General features: G+C 40.4%; 1 protein-coding gene and 1 pseudogene across 3 annotated transcripts in view; one reads left to right on the forward strand and one right to left on the reverse strand.

The window, feature by feature from the left end:
• Positions 1-20,709, forward strand: part of LOC135710803 (large neutral amino acids transporter small subunit 1) — a 73,100-nt gene that overhangs the window by 20,944 nt on the left and 31,447 nt on the right. For 2 of the 3 annotated variants that reach the window (XR_010518447.1, XM_065233490.1), the window contains exons 1-3: positions 16,611-16,815; positions 17,835-18,198; positions 18,624-18,870. Coding sequence is in view for 2 of the 3 variants with exons in the window: in XM_065233490.1 (XP_065089562.1) it covers positions 17,950-18,198; positions 18,624-18,870 (496 nt within the window). In the remaining variant the exon portion in view is untranslated. Of the gene's footprint in view, positions 1-16,610; positions 16,816-17,834; positions 18,199-18,623; positions 18,871-20,709 lie in introns of those variants that run through there. The other variant, XM_065233491.1, reaches the window with a different exon arrangement.
• LOC135710764 (alpha-amylase-related protein-like) lies at positions 5,353-13,506 on the reverse strand (annotated as a pseudogene).

Raw genomic sequence — 20,709 nt, forward strand, 5'->3', positions numbered from 1 at the left:
ACCCTCAGACAACTTTACAGAACTTTAAAGGTATTTGCAGAACTTCAGAAAAGTAGATATTAAGAGAAATTTGCAGAACTGCAAGGAATTTTGCATCAATGTGTGTCACGCGATCGTCTTTTTACTCGGCAGCAACCATTGTGTGGTCCTCCTCATTGTTCTTCATCAGCAGTTCTTTCAGTCGATGCGTCGTTGACTTTGGAAAGCAACCGTTTCGTAATGAATGTGTGAGTGCTGACCACGTTTTGCGTCCATTGTTGCAATGGACGGGCTCTGACCCTCGTTGGCGAATCTGCCATAGAATTAGACCATTGGAAGCGGCTCCCGTTCTGGTGGAGGAGGCTTATTGGACAGCGGAAGATAAAATGTTATAGTTTTAAGATGTATTGTATAGTAAACAAGAATCCTCGGCTCTGTAAAGATAATCGGGTTGAGCCTTATCAAATAAATTAATAAAAAAAAAGAAATTTTGCAGATCCTCTGAGACATTGAGTGGTTCAGGAAGCTTCACAGTTTCAAAAAAAATGTGAGATCGTCCGAAAAATTCGTTAAATCTCAGAAAATTACTTCAATTCCAAAAACAAATTGCAGCAAAGTACGAAAGTCTAAGATTTTGCAGAACTCCATGGAAGTTGGAAATAGATAGATTTGAAGAACTTCAAAGAAGTCTGTAGAACTTCAGGAAGCTCGTATATTTTTAGAAAAAATGTCAAAACTCACAGAACTTTGGGAAAGACTTTTTAGATTTTAAGATAAATTTGGAGAACTTCTGAAGAACACAGAACTTCAAAGAAACATGCAGAATTGAGTTCTTTACAGAAAATTTCAGAACTCATGGAATCATATAGACCTATAGGGAACTTTTCCCACTAGTTGGTATCGACATCCTGGTGAAGTTTTGAGATCCTTTTTCGTCTTCATATCGCAGTTCTTGAAGGACAAGATGAGCCAGATCCCTGCTGGTGTTCCTCATGAGCAACCATTTTCTACTCCACAAAGTTCACCTTCTCCTTCTCATTTTATTTAAAATAATGATAGCTAATACGCCTGCCGTAATCAGAGTAAATTTTCCGGTAATTCATGATGGAAGTATTTACTTTTGATTCCTGATACAGTTTTGTTTTGAAATGTAAATTGACAGTTCTTTCGACAAGCAGTGTGAACACCAGCAAACAGGGGGGTTCGAAAAAGTGTGCCGATAGTAAATTCGAGCAGTTTTTCATTATGGAGGCGGTCAAAATCAGACCAAGAAATCAGATAGTCTAAACGGACTTTTAGTGAAAGGCTTTCGTTAGTTGGGCTGAGCTGTGAAGCTGAAAATTGGTTGAGGGATACACCTATTGTTTATTATCATCACAATCCTTTAGCAACTATCTAAATTGTTCGTACATCTTCTTCTTCTTCTTCGCATTTCAAGCTTATTGCATATCGCATATTAGCTTATAGCGTGCTCTCAACTTATTGTTCTAGATGCACTTCCACAGTTATTAATTGAGAGCTTTCGATGCCTGTACCATTTTTGCATTGGTATAATTGTGTGGCAAATCCAATCATACTTCTATGCACAGGGAAGTCGAGAAATTTTCCTACCCGAAAAATTCCTAGACCGGACCGGGAATTGAACCCAGCAACCTCCAGCATGGTCTTGCTTTGTAGCTGCGCCTTTACCGACTGAGCTAAGGGAGGGCCCAAATTGTTCGTACATCAGCCCCGCGAAAACGAATCAGCACTGTCAGAAATGACGTTTAACTTGGATTTAGATTGACTACAGCCCACGTAGCCCACTTGAACATAGCTCAATGAGCGAAATTTAACTGTGAATGTGTTTTACCCAGGAAATTTTCGATCTAGAATCATGAAATACATGTTTTAAATTTTCGTATTAATAATGTATGAATGTATGTGTATACTAAGGATGATGATTGAGTGATATTTAAAAAAATAAGAAGAACACTAAATTACTTACCCTTTGTAGAACCTTAAACGGCTGAAGGAATGTGACGTCAAACTCCCTCATACAATTAAACAGCCGGAGAACAAAAGACAGATCTAATTTCATACATTTTTTAGGTTAGCCAGAGAAAAGCAGTAAACACCTTTACACGGCGATGTACCCGCTAGTGTGCGTGCGTTAAACGTCACTAATCTCTATAAGGTGATCCATGGGACGTTTCTCAGTGGAACTGACAGCTAGAAATCAAGAGTGTGTGAGTGATCTGGTGCTAATGCTAGATAAACATTTCAAAAGGTCCTATCTGCATTGATCGATTCTCTTAATCTACTTTCTCTTCCGTTAATAACTCAGCTGCAAAACCTTTCTCTGTTGTATTTGACGTTTGGACGCTAGATAAGAACCTCCTTTATCAAACTATGTGGTAGAATTATCGCGAAATCTGTTTGCATAGCAGTGATTATGAAAAGAGAATGTCGATGAAGAGAATCGATCAAAGCAGATAGGACCATTTAAAATGTTCATCGAGAATGGTGCTGAATGTAAACATAAACAAAGCAGAAATTCATATGAGAATAAACTGCCAATTCTACTGTGAACTGTCAAAAGTTCTTGGTAAACAAAAAAGTCAGCTGATTGCAACTGTCTCGTGGACAACCTTATTGAGCTTTCTGACGTTTATAACACACACCCTTGTGTAATCCCATTTTCAAGTGCGAAGTTTGTTATCCTCACTTTCGCTCCAGCCAAAAATGTTGGTTTGTTATTGTTATAGAGTTTTTTGACGTTTCATCGGCGCACACTACTGCACCAGAAAGATGCTTAAACGTCAAAAAGGTCTATAGGCGAAGATCCAAACGTAAATTTGTCGAAATTATTTGCTCGCTCACGTGAACTAACACAACTAACACCACCAGCAGATAAGGAACAGTTTCCACAACATGAAGGTGGTGTTAGTATCGACAAATTACCATTAGAAGCTTCCTTTACAAAATTCATCCTTGAAATGAAGAGCCGCTATATCACTAAACTTAAATACTGATTTTGCAGAGTCATTTGAGTAATTATCACCGAGGAACTGTCCTATGTCACGTAAGACAGTGGACACCTCCTAAATGATAAGCACTCAAATGTCGTTGGGCAGGGGGAAAACTTTTTTTTACGCGCTGTTTCATCCCGTCCCCAACACTGAGACTTCAGTGTATAAGTAGAAGTCAAAATCAAAGCAATTATTGCCGCGCGCCCACAAAATCGGAACGGGCGTGTGGGACACACACTGTCCGGTGTCGAAATTAACATTAGCAATATAGGAAGTTGAGTGATGCCAGCGAGTAATGTCGTTTAGATTTTTAGTCTTCTTTACTTATTTATCGTCGGTGTCTGTTGCGCAATCTAGCGCCAATCACCGACGGACATCGATTGCCATCCATTGACGGCAATCGGATGTGCAGGAAGGCAGCTTTCACACCTGCTTAGTAAAGAGGCTGAATTTATAAAGAGACAACATGTCAAAATTGGAACAATCGATAATCTGTCAAAGTCATTCCAATCGAGCTGAAGACCTGTCAAATGGATAAGATGTCGCCTATTTATAAATTCAGGCTCTTTACTGCGTAGGATATCGCACCCATTCAAACACAAATGGGCCGGGACCAACGGCTTTACTTCCCTTCCTAAGGAAGACGTGACCAGAGATTGTTATGCCTCAGAAAAATCCCACCGACCTCGGCTGGGATTGAACCCATACCCATTGGGGTGAGAAAGCAGTCACGCCTACCACTACACTAACGGCGCCGGCAGTTTTTCAGTCGTATGCTCCTCATTGGTGCGGAGTCACTCGAAATGGTTGTCGAAAAAAAATTTCAACGATCAGGACCAAACCAAACCAAAAGATAAAGTATTAAGATCAACCACTCAAAATGTAATGCTTACATTAAATTGTAAAGTAATAAAACAAGATACTAATACGATACTGGCTGACCAAATGTTATGAATAACAATGAAAAAGTACCATTAATTCAATGCAATAATCATTGTAAATTTAACATCATCAACAAAGAAAGCCTAATCGTCTAAATAAACGGGTCTGTAGGAAATCAGCAAAAGCATATTCGACCATTTGACTTGATATTGATCAGTTTCTTACTTGATAACCATGTCAAAGCTAACTCCGAACTATACAAAATATTGGCTCAATCAAGTAATAGTAAAAAAATAATGTGAAAGTTACGATCGAGTTCTAATTTTTGCTCTGAAAAAAGACGCCAATTTGTGAGCGATGTTGAGAGGATGTAAACAAAAGCATGAAAATTAATATTTTTCCAGCAAAATAACTTGAAAAAAGAATGTCACGGACTCCGCACCATTCAGGTGTGCACAATAAATGAAGTGGAAAGGAAATTTGCCGAAGACAGCATCCCAACATTCCATTAAGCTGGGCTTAGACACACACTTAGAAAAATTCATGTACATTTAGGCTCTGAACCATTTGGTGGATTATTTTAACTTTTGGTTAAAATTTGACAGATAAAAAGTTATCGATTAACCCTGCTATCCGAGCATGATTATTTCTGACAGACAAGAAGTTAAATTTTGACAACCGTGGCTCGAAAATCAGTCGATCGACAGCACAGGGATTTTCGAACATAGAAAATAACTTTCGAAATGTCACTTTTAACCACTAGTTAAATTTAACCCGGCAAATGGTTTACAGCATGGACCCAAAGGGTAAGGACCTCCTTCACGCGATTTTTTTTTTGGTTCACCTAGCTGTTTTTTTAGTGTACCTGGTGCACCCGGTACTAGAGCAAAAGACAGCAATTTGTACCAGAACAGGTGTCAAAAGTGACACAGACAGCACAACTGCCAGCAAAAGCGCCAGCAAAAAAAAGCTGAGAAACAGCGGTGGATGGATGTTATATGGAGGAGTTACTGTCATAAATATAGGAATATTTTTAAATAAAAACAATCGAATCGGCATATTGCCTTCTGCTAAAATGTTCAAAATACTCTTGAGAAGGCGTAATTATTGCGATCATAATATGAAAAAACTTAATAATCATCATGCCAATCAATTCTAAACGGAGAAGAGTGGAGATTACGAAACAATTTCAAAGATATATCACATAGCTGTTAGTTCTAAAATTAATGTTAATTCTATTTATATCATTTTGCAACTTCCAAATAATCTCGAGGGACCAAAAAAGCTGTCCTCGAGGATGTTAATGCGGTAAACAGTGAGGATAAGAGGCCTTCCCCCTTATTCTGCGAGTCACGTGACTCTCTCTCACCGGTGAGGTGACTCTACATGCAAATCAAATGGAGAGTCACCTCACACGAGGTGACTATTGTCACCTCACCGGTGAGAGAGAGTCACGTGACTCGCAGAATAAGGGGGCTTGTTAGTTCAGTTCGCACTTACTTAACAGAGATGCACAATTACCACGAGAGAAGGCAATTTTGTTCGCACCATTAGACCACCAGTTTGCCACTGGAGTTCCCCAACATAGTTTCTAAAGTTGATCATGTTCGCAATCTGACGCCATCGGTGTTCACAGACCCACCCGTTGCCACAGGTACCGTCCGCATTGATCGATGGAGAAATAATGTTACCATTGGTATCCTGTGGTGGTCCTTGGTCCTTATTGGCGAAGAAGAACGAACTCATGAGACGTAGTTGACCGAATGGATGGGCAGCAGCGAAGGCCGTAGCCATCTTGTAGGGTTTGGGCACTGTATGGGTCAAAATTCTGCCATGATCACGATGGTTATCATAATTATCCACAAAGACGAGCGAAACCTGCGATGGCAGAAAGCCCCACTCTTCTCCAAACTTTTGCAACCACACGAGTAGATCATTACCGCTAAATGTAGGACGAATATTGGAACTCCGGTACTGTGCCTAGATGATTGTATTCCCATTTTCCAACGGCCTCATGTGGACCACCATCGATAAACTCTTGCATTAAGAAACACGCGATCCAGGAGCAAAGCCAAAGTTAGTGTTCAGATTGCTTAGTCTGTTAAAGATGACTTCCATATCTTGAGGATACATATGCTTGGCGGCATCAATTCGGAAACCAGCCACTCCAAGCTCAATCAGATGGTCCAAGAAGTCAAGGATCCTATCACGAACCCAATCTCTGCTTTGATCCAAATCTGGTAATCCCAAAAGTTCACAGTTTCTTATCTGCCAAGCGTCACCCCAATCAGTAATTGAGCACGATGGATTGAAATCGAGTATGGTGAACGGAACAGCTGGGTAATCCGGGTAATCACGATCACGTTCAGGTACTGAAATTCAGGTTAGGAAAAAAGTTAGGTTTAAACAAAACGTCAGCTATTTTTGGTAAACAAACCGACCGACAGCATTCCCTCATGCACTCAAAAATATAACTACCCACAAATCTAAAAAACCTACTACTGCGTGCACTTCCATTCTATTACCGAGAACCATGATTTTTCGATAAATACCTTCCACGCTATTGGTCCTGACCTTTGGGTCCATGGTTTACAGCCTTAGGTGCTCTGAGAGTGACATATACGAGCATCAATTTTGACATAAATTTGAGTCATAACAGACGCGAAATATAGCTCAATCAAACGTAATTTTCGTCGAGCAACGCACTTTTCAGTCTTGGAGCACTTAATATTAGATGAGATGTTTGTTTACGTTTCATCTTTTATGTCAAAGATGGATTCCGTCACGTGTAAAATTAGTTATTTCTAAGTGTGCAGGGCAGTCTATTGATCAAGTCAGTTGAATTCAAGAGGCTTGAAAATTTGAGCCTGGTTCAACTTTTTTCAATTCAAGTGAGTTGATCAAGTCAGTTGAATGGCATGGTTTACACATTCAATTCGCGTTCAAGTCAGTCGAATTCAACTGATTGATCAATTGTCTTGCCTTGTCTAAACCCAACTTTTCTGGAGAAAGTTGGAAGCTGACGGACTAAAATGTCCTGATTTTGAAGCTTCACCACATGGTATCCCTATATAGGTGAGATCACGAAACTACTAACACCCTTGCAGCATATTTCAAACTTGTACAAACAACACTGCCTACTTGATATGGTCGAATAGGAAAGTTGATTTTTTGGTTTATGTCAAAGAGGCACTGCACTCCGCCCAAATCCAGTTAAATCACGAAAATCACGGTTTATTAACGCAAACGCCTACCTACCCGCCTTCGCCGCAGTTAATACTAGTTAGATAGAAAGTCCGTCACGGTAATGTCGTCATTTGGGACTGATGTGAATTGACCGGTAACACTTTCGAATGCATTCTGCTCTGTTACCACGCACCATTCCATCCAGAACATAATCGCGCTATGACTTTCATCGAGTGCCCTCTCCGTTGAATGTCATATTTCCAGCTGCTTCCAGTTAAGGCTTGTTAAGATGATCGCTTCATGGAGCCGATTATTTTTTTTTTCTTCAGTGATGGTAATTTTTGGCAATCAAGGTAAATTATGCCGGATCATCTTTTGCACCATTTATTCAATGAACGAATTCAGTGAATTTTATATTCTCCAGCATTAAAGGGAATTAGAAAGGCAGATTGAAGCATCAGTAATACAATAAATCCCAGAAACATGAAACTCGGAGACAAGTTCATGATGACGGCAATCCTGTTTTGAGCACTCAGCTAGAAATCCCCACGCGTGAGTGACGGCACGATCAATGGATGATTAACGAACTGTTGAATGTCTTGCCGTTTTTCAAGAAATCCCCTCCGCGCGGTCTCGTGTCGAAATTCTGCACAGGTGACAGAGACTTCCCCGCGAATCGTAGCTAAAATTTAAAAACTAATTTTCGTTTGTTTACTCCGCTGGTTATCGTCTGGCAGTTTATTAGTGAAGAACGAAGATGATTTGACGTTTCAACCATCAGTTTCGGTAAATCAGTGTTTATACATACGGGCAGCTTTGACGTGCCTCCAAGTGTGAAGGTCAATCGAACCGTTTTGCGCTTCCGCGGAATGATTGTTTACGGATTGATTTGTTTTGCCTCAGTGGTGTACGATGAACTGGGCGGTTGGATGCTGGAATTGCCGCGTCGTATCAGCGAAGGAAACACAAAATTTCACAACACAATCGCGGTTATATAGATTGGAAAAAGTTAAAATTCAACCATTTATCAGATTTCAGCTTGCTGTTTCCAAGATTCATGACTTACGTGATTTAAGGGTTAGAGAGACGGTTTGAATTTTGAAAGTAGGACTTAACCGGGTTTCTACAGCTTTGGATGGTTGTGCACATCTTTATGTTCACACATGTCGCATCACCGGAGGATAGATGATGCGACATGTCTCTGCAACAATTTGTAGCTGCAAGATTTCTTTTTGCTATTCAATATGGAACTCTTGTGATTCCCAGAGTGATTCAACTTGAATCAAACTTTCATAATACAGAAATAAGTTTCGAAGGAGGGCACCTTCTACTATTTGTACCGAACGTACTGACGTCAATGCTGTACGAGACAAAGATCTACTTAACAATATGACCAATTCATGCGAGCTTTAGCTCGCCACGTGACGTTCGTTTGCTCACGTGAACCTCTAACGGAAGCTGTGCAAATAATGCCAAACAAATGGCTTATTCTACTAGTCTAGACATTTTTCAACTTCGTGGTGCAAATCTTGGGTGAGTTTTCTTTCCAATCAATATTTAGAATTCTGAGTTTAAAATTGATCGCCTAATATGATAAACCTAGCGCATGAGCTGCGCCACAGTCGCAATGATGCAACATCGGTTCAGTATTGGGTGATAGATTTGTGAGCAACTCAGTTGTAAATATTTTCCTTTCAGAAATTAGACTGATTCGTATGGATAGTACAGTATACACTTTTTATGATGGAACAGCAAATGACAATTGAACCGTTGCGAGCAAAAATGGTTTATATTTTCTAGAGTAAATCTTAGGCTCTTTTTCAAAATACTCTAATAATAAAATATATTCATCAAATTTTCACATAATTTCAAGATCCTGACTATTTAGACGGATGATTTCTTGGGCAAAGTTGATCAGGGGGTCAAGGACTGTTGGATGATGGACAGAACAATTCCGAATTCCTCCACTAGGTGGTGCTAGTGAGCATTCGAAGTGAATATGTTTGCGCTGCTGTATCTCAAGATCCTGACTATTTAGACGGATGATTTCTTGGGCAAAGTTGATCAGGGGGTCAAGGATTGTTGGATGATGGACAGAACAATTCCGAATTCCTCCACTAGGTGGCGCTAGTGATTATTGAAAGTGAATATATTTGTGCTGCTGTATCTCAAGATCCTGACTATTTAGACGGATGATTTCTTGGGCAAAGCTGATCAGGGGGTCAAGGACTGTTGAACGATGGACAGAACAGTTCGGGATTCCTCCACTAGGTGGCGCTAGTGATTATTGAAAGTGAATATATTTGTGCTGCTGTATCTCAAGTTCCGGACTATTTAGACGCATGATTTCTTCGGCAATGTTGATCAGGAGGTCAAGGACTGTTGGATGATGGACAGAACAATTCGGAATTCTTCCGCTAGGTGGAGCTAGTGAGTATTAGAAGTGAATATGTTTGCGCTGCTGTATCTCAAGATCCTGACTATTTAGACGGATGATTTCTTGGGCAAAGTTGATCAGGGGGTCAAGGATTGTTAGATGATGGACAGAACAATTCCGAATTCCTCCACTAGTTGGCGCTAGTGATTATTGAAAGTAAATATATTTGTGCTGCTGTATCTCAAGATCCTGACTATTTAGACGGATGATTTCTTCGGCAAAGTTGATCAGGGGGTCAAGGACTGTTGGATGATGGACAGAACAATTCGGAATTCCTCCGCTAGTTAGTGCTATCTATGATCTTCTCTGGCTATTACGGAACATTCAAATGTCTTCTTCATCGCTCTCCTCGTTAAGTTCACCGGGGTCATCATCTTCTTCGTCACTCGCTTCGATGAGTTCACCGGAGTCATCCGCTTTTCCGTGGTTTTCATCGCTGTCATCTTGTTTCAAGGTGTATTCGTCCAGCCTCTCTTCGAACCTGGCATCAGTACTTCTCGATTGTCTGCTCTGGTTAAATTGCATAAATGTGCTTCAGAGGAGTTGAATAAATGTTACCGTATTGTGAAACACTGGATACAAATTGTGCCAGATGAACATGTACCACTTTTCATGTGAACAAAATTTACCGCAAACCAGAAAACGTTGTGAGCGAAAGTGTTACAGCCCAAGTAACATTTTAAGTTTTATGAAATACTACAAAGCTACTATAAAACAACATTCATAAAACCCTGGTTGATGCATCCACCAAACCCTCATTGATGCTAGAATCTGTCTAGTTGGCCCACCCTGGAGAAACCTGATAAACGCATTGAGATTTTTTTCAAAACCGTATTTAAGCTACAATAAAAGCTATTTGGCAACAATTAAAACAATTATCCGAAGAATTTATCCTAGCCGGTTGCTAAGTCAACTGAAAAAAACAACAATCAAGATAAAAAACGATTCATAAATACCATCTGTTCTTTCCGTTATTTAACGTCGGTCTCTGTTCCGCAATCTAGTGCCAATCACCGACGGACATCGATTGCCATCCATTGACGGCAATCAAATATGCAGGAAGGCAGCTTCCACACCTGCGTAGGATATCGTACCCATTCAAACACACATGGGCCGGGACCAACGACTTTACTTCCCTTCCGAAGGAAGACGTGACTAGAGTTTTTTATGCCTCGGAAAAATCCCACCGACCTCGACTGGGATTGAACCCAGACCCATTGGGGTGAGAAAGCAGTCACGCTTATCACTACGCCGCCGGCCATCTGAATCTTATGAAATTAATTGAATAATTGAGAATTGACTGTCAAATTTCCTAAATTATAAAATAGTTCTCATTAAGCGGTCTAGCCCTGTACAAATAAAGTAATTAATAAAAAAAAGCGGCCTAGCTTTAAATAAAATATATGATGTGAAATGTGCGTGAAAACATCGAAAAACATGAGTCCGCCCACGGAAAACATCGATTTTACTAATTATTTTACATAACAAAAAAAAATCTTCAGTCGATCATTAAGCTTAGCCGAGATTTTTGTTTTTCATGATTTTTGCATTCTTAATATTTTCTCATTGCTAAATTGACTAAAATAAAGTTATATCCTAGGAAATATAGATTAAAAATCGAAGATTGTAAAAAACACAAAATAATTGTAATATGGCGGAGGCATAAAAGTTGATTTTCATGGGCCATTTTTTGGAAAAGTTATTTTGCTTTCAAGAAATCCTTAAAAAATTCATAAGAATTTGAAATAGCTGTTATGAAGAAAACTTGTAGACTGAATTGTATTTATCTAAGGCCATTTTGCTTGATCCTAACGCGTTCAGATTTATGGCAGCATTTATAGCGGCAATGTTGCCTACAAAATGTTAAACGTCAAAGTTTGTTTATCTCGACAGTGAGCATGCATAAGGGCGTACACGCGATGATCGATTCTCTTCATCCATTTTCGCTTTGCATTGCTACAGCTAAGCGATACAATTTTCCATAAATTTGTTCAATGCAGAGTTGTAACAGGTTGTATTGGCTATCAAAAGCAATCGCAATCGCACCGAGAAACGTTAATTCTAGCAAGTTATTAACAAAAGAGAAAATCGACGAAGAGAATCGATCATCGCGTTTACGCCCTTATGCATGCTCACTGTCGATCTTTCGATAGTTGCGCTGTGCGATCCAGCGTTCTTCCAGGCGATTCTCTCCCGATGGCTTGGAAGCAGTAACTCAGAAAGTGTGCGATACTGTTTTACAACATTTCGCATTTCGCACAGCTGCAACCTCAATCATTCCCGAAAAAGATCCTCTTCTTCCGGATGGTTATGGAAGTGCACCATCAAACGATGCAGGAATGTACGGTTGAATGAATTTTTTCGAACAGATGACCCTTTCGCCGAATTACGAACTAGTGTCCGCTTAATGACAGTTTCAGTAGATTACTGTCGGTACTGACGCAAGTTATTCCGATCGTCATCTATTCGCAAGGTCTGGAGAAGGCTGGTCTGACTGTTTTGACAATGTTTTATGAATTTGAGGACCACGCTCACTTCACTCTTCTCCACCAGATGCTCAGTCATGTTCAGCCGGACGTGCTGGTAAATTTTACTGAAATGGACTTCCCTTCGCTTGAATTTTTCATCCTACTTCGTTTATCTTTCGAGATATCCTTGTCATAAATTTGGCTTTTATTCACTATGACTTTTTGCTCTCATTAAAACCTAATGGTTTTATGGTTGCTTTTATAAAGATAGAACACGTTTATAGAGTATTTTATCAAGACAATAATAAAAAATCGCTAAAGAAGTTTACGATTGATTTATAGAAAAGTTTTATGAAGGGATTGAGAGCTACACTCGCGAGCATAAGTTTAAGGACACCCCACAAAAACACGACAAATTTGTTATGTTCATATCTCTGTCATGTTACGTCCAATTTTCGTTCTCTTTAGATCATTTTAAAGGTATTGAATGGAACTTTCCTCGTAGGCAAATTGTTCAATATAATTTTTAAATTTGGTGTGCTAAAAGTTCACCCAAAGTTACAATATTTTTCAAAATTTACTCTGAAGAATTGTGACTGATTTTCTCAGAATTGGGTTGGCCAAACTTTGAAAAAAAAGTAGTTGTAGAACACTTAGGGATCGTCCATTAATTATGTCACACTTTTAAGGGGAGGGGGGTTTTGGAAACAGAGACGAGCCTTACAAAAAACAATTAAGGTCCATATAAAAAATGTGGCAAAGGGGGGAGGGGGGTGGTTGAAAATGGGCCAAACTTGCGTGACATAATTAATGGACCTTTCTTTATGCTATACCATTCATACCATTCAAATAACCTTTGGAGATCGAAAATTGAACAAAACATATTTGCATGTTTTTTTGGGGTGTCCTTAAACTTATCATCGGTAGTGTACTTTAAATTTAATTTTGAAACAAGACGGTTTTTGACTGCTCGCCAGACTGTGAAAGATTTTTAAAACAGCGAAAAAGAGAACTACTAAGCAGGAACGTTTTACGGTTTTACACTGTGAAATGCTGTATTAAAACTAAATGAATTGTTCATCATAAATCAGAGTGGATGCCAAATGATAAACCAACATAAATCAGAGTGGATGCCAAATGATTGCAGAATTGTTACTTGGGAGGTTCGTGATATTTTCAGTACGGGATACCTCGTGAACTTGGCCATATCGAATGATACCGTCTTCAGCAAAAATTTCCAAAAATTACATGGTCGTCCTTTCACAGTTCTGGATCACTGTGAAGCGCTTGCTTCCTCCTCACTGTTCTTCTCGGCGTCCGGAACGTCCATTACCACCACCTCTTGAGGTTCTTCTATTCTTCTGAACCGCTTCCTCGTTTGGCGATGTACCACTACACTCTTCTCTTCCACATTCCGTTTTTCGTTTCCTTCTTCCGTTCGTTGTTGTACTGCCTGCTTGCGATCCTTCCGATCGGGGCTTGGGAATTCATACGATGCCCATTCAGCAACTTGGGAATCTCCTTTCTTACATCCTATGGGCATATTGAGGCCTAAGGCAGCTGAACATTTCTCTCAAACATCACAGTATTTCCCTAGCACCAATGCTAGATCACTATCCGGAACTTCTGGTGGTGAAAGGTGTCCCACTAGATATTGCATCACGGGAAAAACGCTGTAGAAAATTACCCATTGGGTATTTTCTCTTGAAAATTTGGGTAGAAGTAGTTTAGAGTGTATTGTCTATACTGTGTTTTTTTATCGCCGTCAGTTTTTCGAAAGTTGGAAAAATGGCATCACCCGAAAAGCACCGTCACGAGTTGATTTTGCGCAAGCACCTGGAAAATCCTCAACTCTCTCATCGGGACATCGGAAAACAACTCGGAATAGTGCAGTCAACGAGTCGTGTGATTAAACGTTGCTACGAAACTCTGAGCATCGAACGGAAGGAGAAATGCGGTCAGAATGGATGTTCTATTAGAGATCAGGATCACAAGCGTGTCGTGAAAGCGTTTAAGCGGAATCCCAATGCTTCGGTCAGGGATGTGGCCAAAAAGTTGAATCTGTCAATGTCTTTCGTTCAAAGGGCCAAGGACCGGGAGGGACTGCATACGTACAAAGTGCAGAAGGCTCTAAATCGCGGATGATGAGACTTACGTCAAGGTGGGCTTCCGGAAGCTTCCGGTTCTACACCCAACCGGGGGATGTAAGATTCTCTTACAATTATGTGGGATTCATCATCAGAGGATGTTAGTGGAGACCGCATGAACCGAGGATGCGATATACCTAGCTGCGGTCCAATGCAAGAAAATTGGAGACCGAAAAATGTAGAGTGTATTAGTGAGGCAAATTAGTTATGTCGAAAAAATAGGAATCAGATTGCCGACTGGACTCGAACGACGAACGTTGCGATTATCAGACCTGTGCTTTCTCCACTGCTCTCTCCATGCTTCTGAATATGGATAGCCTAAAAATACTGGGCTTTTATGAAGCAGACACTACGGAATCATCCCAAGGAGGTCAAATCTGAGGAAGACATGAAGAAAAATTGGGTTTCCGTACAGAAGAAGCTGCAGCCAAATGTTGTACAGAACCTAATGAGTGGAGTTAAGCGTAAGGTGCGAGCGTACGGTTATGGTATTGAAATTGAATGAAATGAATATGCCAAAAGCTTACTAATAGGTTATATTTTGTTGTCTGGAAATTCTTTAAAGCATCGGTCAACTAGGTAATTTTTAACATCGTTTTTTTCCGTGATGCAATCTGATGTGGGACACCCTTTATTTACTTGCCCTTTTATGTCATGCATGCTACATAACCACTGGTTATTAACCAGTCCATGGTAGCCTGTCGAGTCTTATATGCTTCACACTTCCCATTCTGTTAAATACTTGATTCAACTCTTAAGACGCCAGATGCCGAAAACAGTACATTAACTCAAAAGTCTATTAAGAGATGCTAGAATTGAAAATTATACGTATTTACCACTAAGAGGTTTGCTTTTCAATTTATTTAATTTTAATATGTAACTTGAAATTGTTAGTTAAAAAACATAAGGAGAGGAATATGAGAGTAAGGCTTGTACTCGAAAAAAATGCACCATTTTTATCCGTGTGTAATTTTTTTATCCGTGGGTAAAAATTGATGAAAATCTGGGTATAACTAGTTTGGAGTGAATTGTTTACATGTGCAAAATTTCATAGCAATTGGTTCAATGGTTATTGAGATGTCATCGAAACAAGAAGAAAATCGCCGGAGAATTTTGCGCGCCGTCATGGAAAATCCACCTGCGACCATGAGATGGACGGAAGACAACTGGGAATCACCCATACAACTGTGTCTCGGGTGGTAAAATCGTTTAAGGAGTCCCAGACGACCGAGCGGCGGGCTGGAAGTGGAAGAAAATCGAAGACAGCTGACCCTGTGAAGGCCCGGAAGGTGTTGGATTATTTCAAGCGTAATCCGAACCTTTCGATTCGCGACGCGGCTCTGAAGGCAAAGTGTTCCACCTGGTTCGTTCAGCAAACCATGAAACGAGCTGGGCTTCGTGTATTCAAGGTCCGGAAGGCACCGAACCGGCGTGATCAACAAAACACGGCGGTCAAATCCCGCGCAAGGAAGCTGTATCGAGAGTGGTTAACGTTACCGATGTGTGTGGTTATGGATGACGAAACCTACATCAAGGCAGACGCAAAGCAGATACCGGGGCTGGAGTTCTACGTTGCCAAATCACGGTTTGATGTTCCGTAAGACAAAAGGAAGAAGAAAGTGGACAAATTCGCCAAAAAATACTTGCTCTGGCAGGCCGTACATCACAATAGGTACCATCAACAGCGAAATTTACCGCACTGAGTGCCTCCAGAAGCGTCTGTTGCCCTTCCTGCGGTCCCACGGAGGCGAGACATTATTTTGGCCGGACCTGGCATCATGCCATTACGCGCGATCGACGTTGGATTGGTACAGAGACAATAGCGTTGTTTTTGTACCAAAAACCGCCAACCCCCCAAATTCACCAGAGATTCGTCCGGTGGAAAGATTTTGGACAATAATGAAGGCCAAAGTTCGAAACTCGTCCAAGGTGTTTAAGAACGAGCTGGAGTTGAAGAAAGAATGGATGAAAGTGACCAAAAAGGTCGGCTCCACCATTACACAAAATGTAATGAGGGGTCTTAAGGGAAAGGTGCGGGCTTTCAGCGATGGAAAGGAAATTGAATAAAGTAATTATGCCGAAACATAATCCATATGTATTAATTCATTCCCTGAAAGTTTCAAGAAAATCCGACTTAAATTAAATTTTTGGCGAACACTTTTGTCTTGTGCATTTTTTTTTCGAGTACAGGCCTTATATATTTGCTTCGTTTATTAGCCAAATTTTTTTTTCAAATGTTCATCAAATGTGATTTCAATTTCATTCTTGAAAAGACTAATTTTCAGGACAACGTAGGATAACTTACAACAGGGAAAATATCTTCAACTGGAAGTGAATAGACTACAGCCTAGACTATCGAGATCCTCAATCTGTACCAATTGCCCCTCCAAAATCGCTGTATTACCTCAATCAGTGATACCAACCGTCACGGTTAACAAGCTTTTGTTAACTTTCAACAAACGAAATTAGGTTAACGGCCCTGGGCTCATAGTGCTTCGGTGTCAGTCTTTGATAAGTTACACCCGTGTGCAGTCACCGGGTCACTCAATTCTACTGTGCCGTTGATCGATGCAGTAGATCCTGCATATATATACCTAGTTTAAGACTCACCAGAATAGTGTTTAGTTAAGTTATTGTTGTTCTGCATTTTTAAATTGTTGACGAGGCAAAACAAGACATAAATAGTCCGATCCTTTGCGTCGGAGGTGAGTACTATTCCCGCGTCGTTGGTGAACTAGAACAAAAGGGTATCGCCATTCAATAGCCATTTGATGATATTGTTCCTTTGTGAATCATAAATAGCGATCGACATACAAATGAGCACATGGCTTTCACGTTCGTCTGTCCGTCACACAGTGGGACGAAATCTAAAAAAAAAAAGTTGGACATGGCCATTTTCGACGAAACTTGAGTACTTTGTTTGAGTGATAAATAAAATTGCTTACACTAAGATAACAAAAATATTTTTTTTAATATATTGTTAAAAATCAATGAAAATCTATTCATACCCTACTGTTACATATACAATTCAAAAGGGGATCCACGGGGATACCTAATTAATTTTCTAATAAAGTTTCTCAATGTTTTGTTACGTTTTGCTGTTTTCATGACCATTTTCCAAGTATTTACATTAGAGTGACAATTACAATTTTGTAAAATCTGGAAAATTCAATTAAAATTAACAGTTTTTAAGAAGGGACTACCGTTTGTACTCCATTATCACCCTATAACTTCGTCAACTTGAGAGACAGAAAATTGTTGCCTTCGACAAAGTTTCTTAAAATTACTTCATCTACAATATTTCCATAGATGTTCATCAGTTTTAACAAGGCATACAAAAGTTATTTTTTACTATCTGAGTGTATACCCTCCTTAATCAAACATTTTTACCTCTCAAATAAAGTACTCAAAAACGCAGAAACGTTCTACAAAACATCAAAATACTACACTTAATAGTTTCGTCGCAAATGGCCATGTCCCACCTTTCTCTATGCCGTCCCACTGTGCGTCGCATCGCTGATTGATTGCAGTGATAATCGATTTAGCATCCATCCCCACGCTGGAAGCAATACAACACAATAGATTATAGGTCAAAACATGTTTGTTCGATTCCAAGTCATTCTCATGCATCGACGACAGCCGAAGGGAAATCCATTGACCTCGTCTAATTTCATCCTGTGCCACAAATGCTTGCTAATTGCTTGTTTTCTATTTAACATTTCAGATCACATCCCGCCCCTGCACACACCACGTTCGATCTCGTGGTTGATTCGTTCGGTTAAAAAATCGACTAAAAGCGAAAGTACTCGTACCAAACCGCGCCGGTAGCATCCCACAATATGGAGGACGATTCGCTCAAGAAGGACCTGCGGAAGGATTCCCTGTCGAAAAACAGCATCAAAAGCGGTGGCGGCGGCGATGGGGAAATCACCCTTAAACCGAAGATGACCCTGCTGAATGGCGTGACGGTCATTGTCGGGTCCATCATCGGGTCCGGTATCTTCGTGTCGCCGGCGGGGGTTCTCCTCAATACCGGCAGTGTCAACATGTCGTTGATCGTTTGGGTTCTGTCCGGGCTGTTTTCGATGGTGAGTACACCAACCTGGGATTGTTTTATTTTTGGCGAGGTAATAAATTAATCCTCGGATCTGGTTTCTAGTTTTGGGGGCCGGATTGGATAGCAAATTAAAGCTTTTTTATTGGGTGAAGGTTTTTTTTTGTCGATGGTGATGTCTTGTTGTCGGTTCCCGTTTTGATGGTTTGTGACGATACAAAAACGTGTTTTACATGTTTTATTGTCGCCCCGCAGGGGGGCAATAAACTTGCAAGTGCGCGGTGTCGTATTCTGAATGTTTGTAAGCGTTTTTAGCACTGTGCTGATTGTAAATACCAAAAATGTAGTCATTTAAATGAATATGGAGATTAAATTCAATCGCCTTATGCGGGAAAGCTTCAAACTCGATAAGATCCGAACAAACTCAATAACGATTCCCATTCAATTTCTGCCCGCTAGGTTGGAGCGTACTGCTACGCCGAGCTGGGAACGATGATCAAGAAATCCGGTGCCGATTATGCCTACATCATGGAAACCTTCGGCCCATTCCTGGCGTTCATCCGTCTGTGGATCGAGTGCATGATCGTCCGGCCCTGCTCGCAGGCCATCGTAGCCCTGACCTTCAGCGTGTACGTCCTGAAGCCGTTCTTCCCCGAGTGTCAACCACCGGACGATGCCGCCCGGCTGCTGGCCGTCTGCTGTATCTGTAAGTATCGCAGTCAGAGTCATGTACCGCTTATACTTTTCCCCATTGCAATTCACGATCAAAACTGCCAATCGTAGATCCGCAATAACGCGCACAAAAATGATATAATTGCCGGCCTCAATTACCCCCGGTCCGGTACGGAACGCGCGTGGGTTCTGCGCAAATTCTCGTGGTTGCATCACTTCAATCATATATAATCCCATCCCTTCGCCGTTCAGCGCAGCCTACATGCTGAATGTTCTCTTCTCCGGTCCAACCGTAATCTATCATTTCAACGTTCCGTGTCGTAGCTTTTATTTGCCAACAAACTCCGTAACTAGGGTAAATGTCGGCTTCGGCACCCATTGACTGTTTTCGGCAACCAAAATTTAAACGTTAATTTCACTATGTTTTCCCATCAACACACTTCCCTGAATGCATCCAAACGATTCTTTAGTCTTTCAGCTTCAATCTGATTGTATGTGTACGTCTGAGCAGTTTTGTTATGGCAGATTTTTATTCAAATGAAGCATACGTACTCTAAAATGGGGTTGATTTCAAGTTGCCGATAATAGAACAGCTGGTTAACACGCAGTTCTAATGGGAAGGTTGCCGAAGAAAACGAGGCTGCCGACAATAGTCACACTCACCTGAGAAGTTTGGAGCGTTGTAAAAACGCTTTCAAACAGTTTTGAAGAATTCTGTCGATTAAAATGGATAGAGAAGCAAGCAGCAGATGAATGTAAACCAACAGACACGTCATATATGTGCGTGACGCTGAGAAAATGCTAATAGAAGTGTGGACACTGCTTAGATTGACGAGAATACGTAAATTCCCCTATCTACTTACTAGGCGGTTTCCACTGGAAAGAAAAAGTTCGTTCAGTTCCGTGCGTGATAGCGAAAGTACAATAGTTCACATTGTGTGTGTGTGTCTATCTTAGCGCGCGATGGACTTATCGCTGGGTAGAATTTACAATAATAAGCGCCGCCGGTGGCGTCGCGAGTGGGAATCTCCGAGAAGAAGCCCAGGAAATCCTAGGCGGAAAATAAATAAACACGCGATAACCATTTATCGTCCATTACTGATTTATCTGTGCCCTATCTCTCCGGTCGGTGCGGGTCAAATGACGAGCAAACTGACGGATTAAATGGGAAAGGGTTGGTTGTCGTTATCCGTTGGATCCGGTCGGATTAGGAAAACAAACTGCAATTTCCGGATCGCTTTTTTGCTGTGATAAAGAACGTGGAACACTGGGATGTTGTCGCTTGATAAGTGGTAACACTAGGTTTAGAATACGCACCAACATACATATACTTCTGCAACTGAGTTGATAAAAATATTTCTAATTTCCAATTATCGGTTGCATATTTCATCCGAGAGCGTCCATTTAGATGTTATGGAGGCAAGGAGTTTGACTCGTTAAAGTACCGTTTCTCAATATATATATGGATCGCGGGTTACCCTTGGGTGGGTCACGAAAATTCAGACAACGTTTGGCATAACATATTTGAATCGTTTAAATTTTCAACGCAAGATTTAAGGCATGGTAAAATTGGAAGCAACGGACCTTTAGTAAGGTAATATAATGTACGTTAACGTTTCATTGGTTGCGCGATATACACTGAGTCAAAAAAAACTTTAGAATTCCTTTTATGATTTCTCACCACAAAGATTTATTATGCAAATCATAAGTTGAACATAGGTTGAAACATAATGCGTACCGTAAAACGGGGTAAAATTGATAGTTGTTTAAAGTATATTCTAAATATTTTTTACAGCAATGAATATTTTTCAAATTTTATATATTTAAAACAAGTACTGAGGATCCAAGAGTTAATTAATTAGTAATATGTTTA

The sequence above is a fragment of the Ochlerotatus camptorhynchus genome, unplaced genomic scaffold, assembly GCF_037179485.1.
Source record: "Ochlerotatus camptorhynchus isolate MF236.1 unplaced genomic scaffold, CSIRO-AGI_Acam_v1.1 ptg000402l, whole genome shotgun sequence".
NCBI classification, from domain to species: Eukaryota; Metazoa; Arthropoda; class Insecta; order Diptera; family Culicidae; genus Ochlerotatus; species Ochlerotatus camptorhynchus.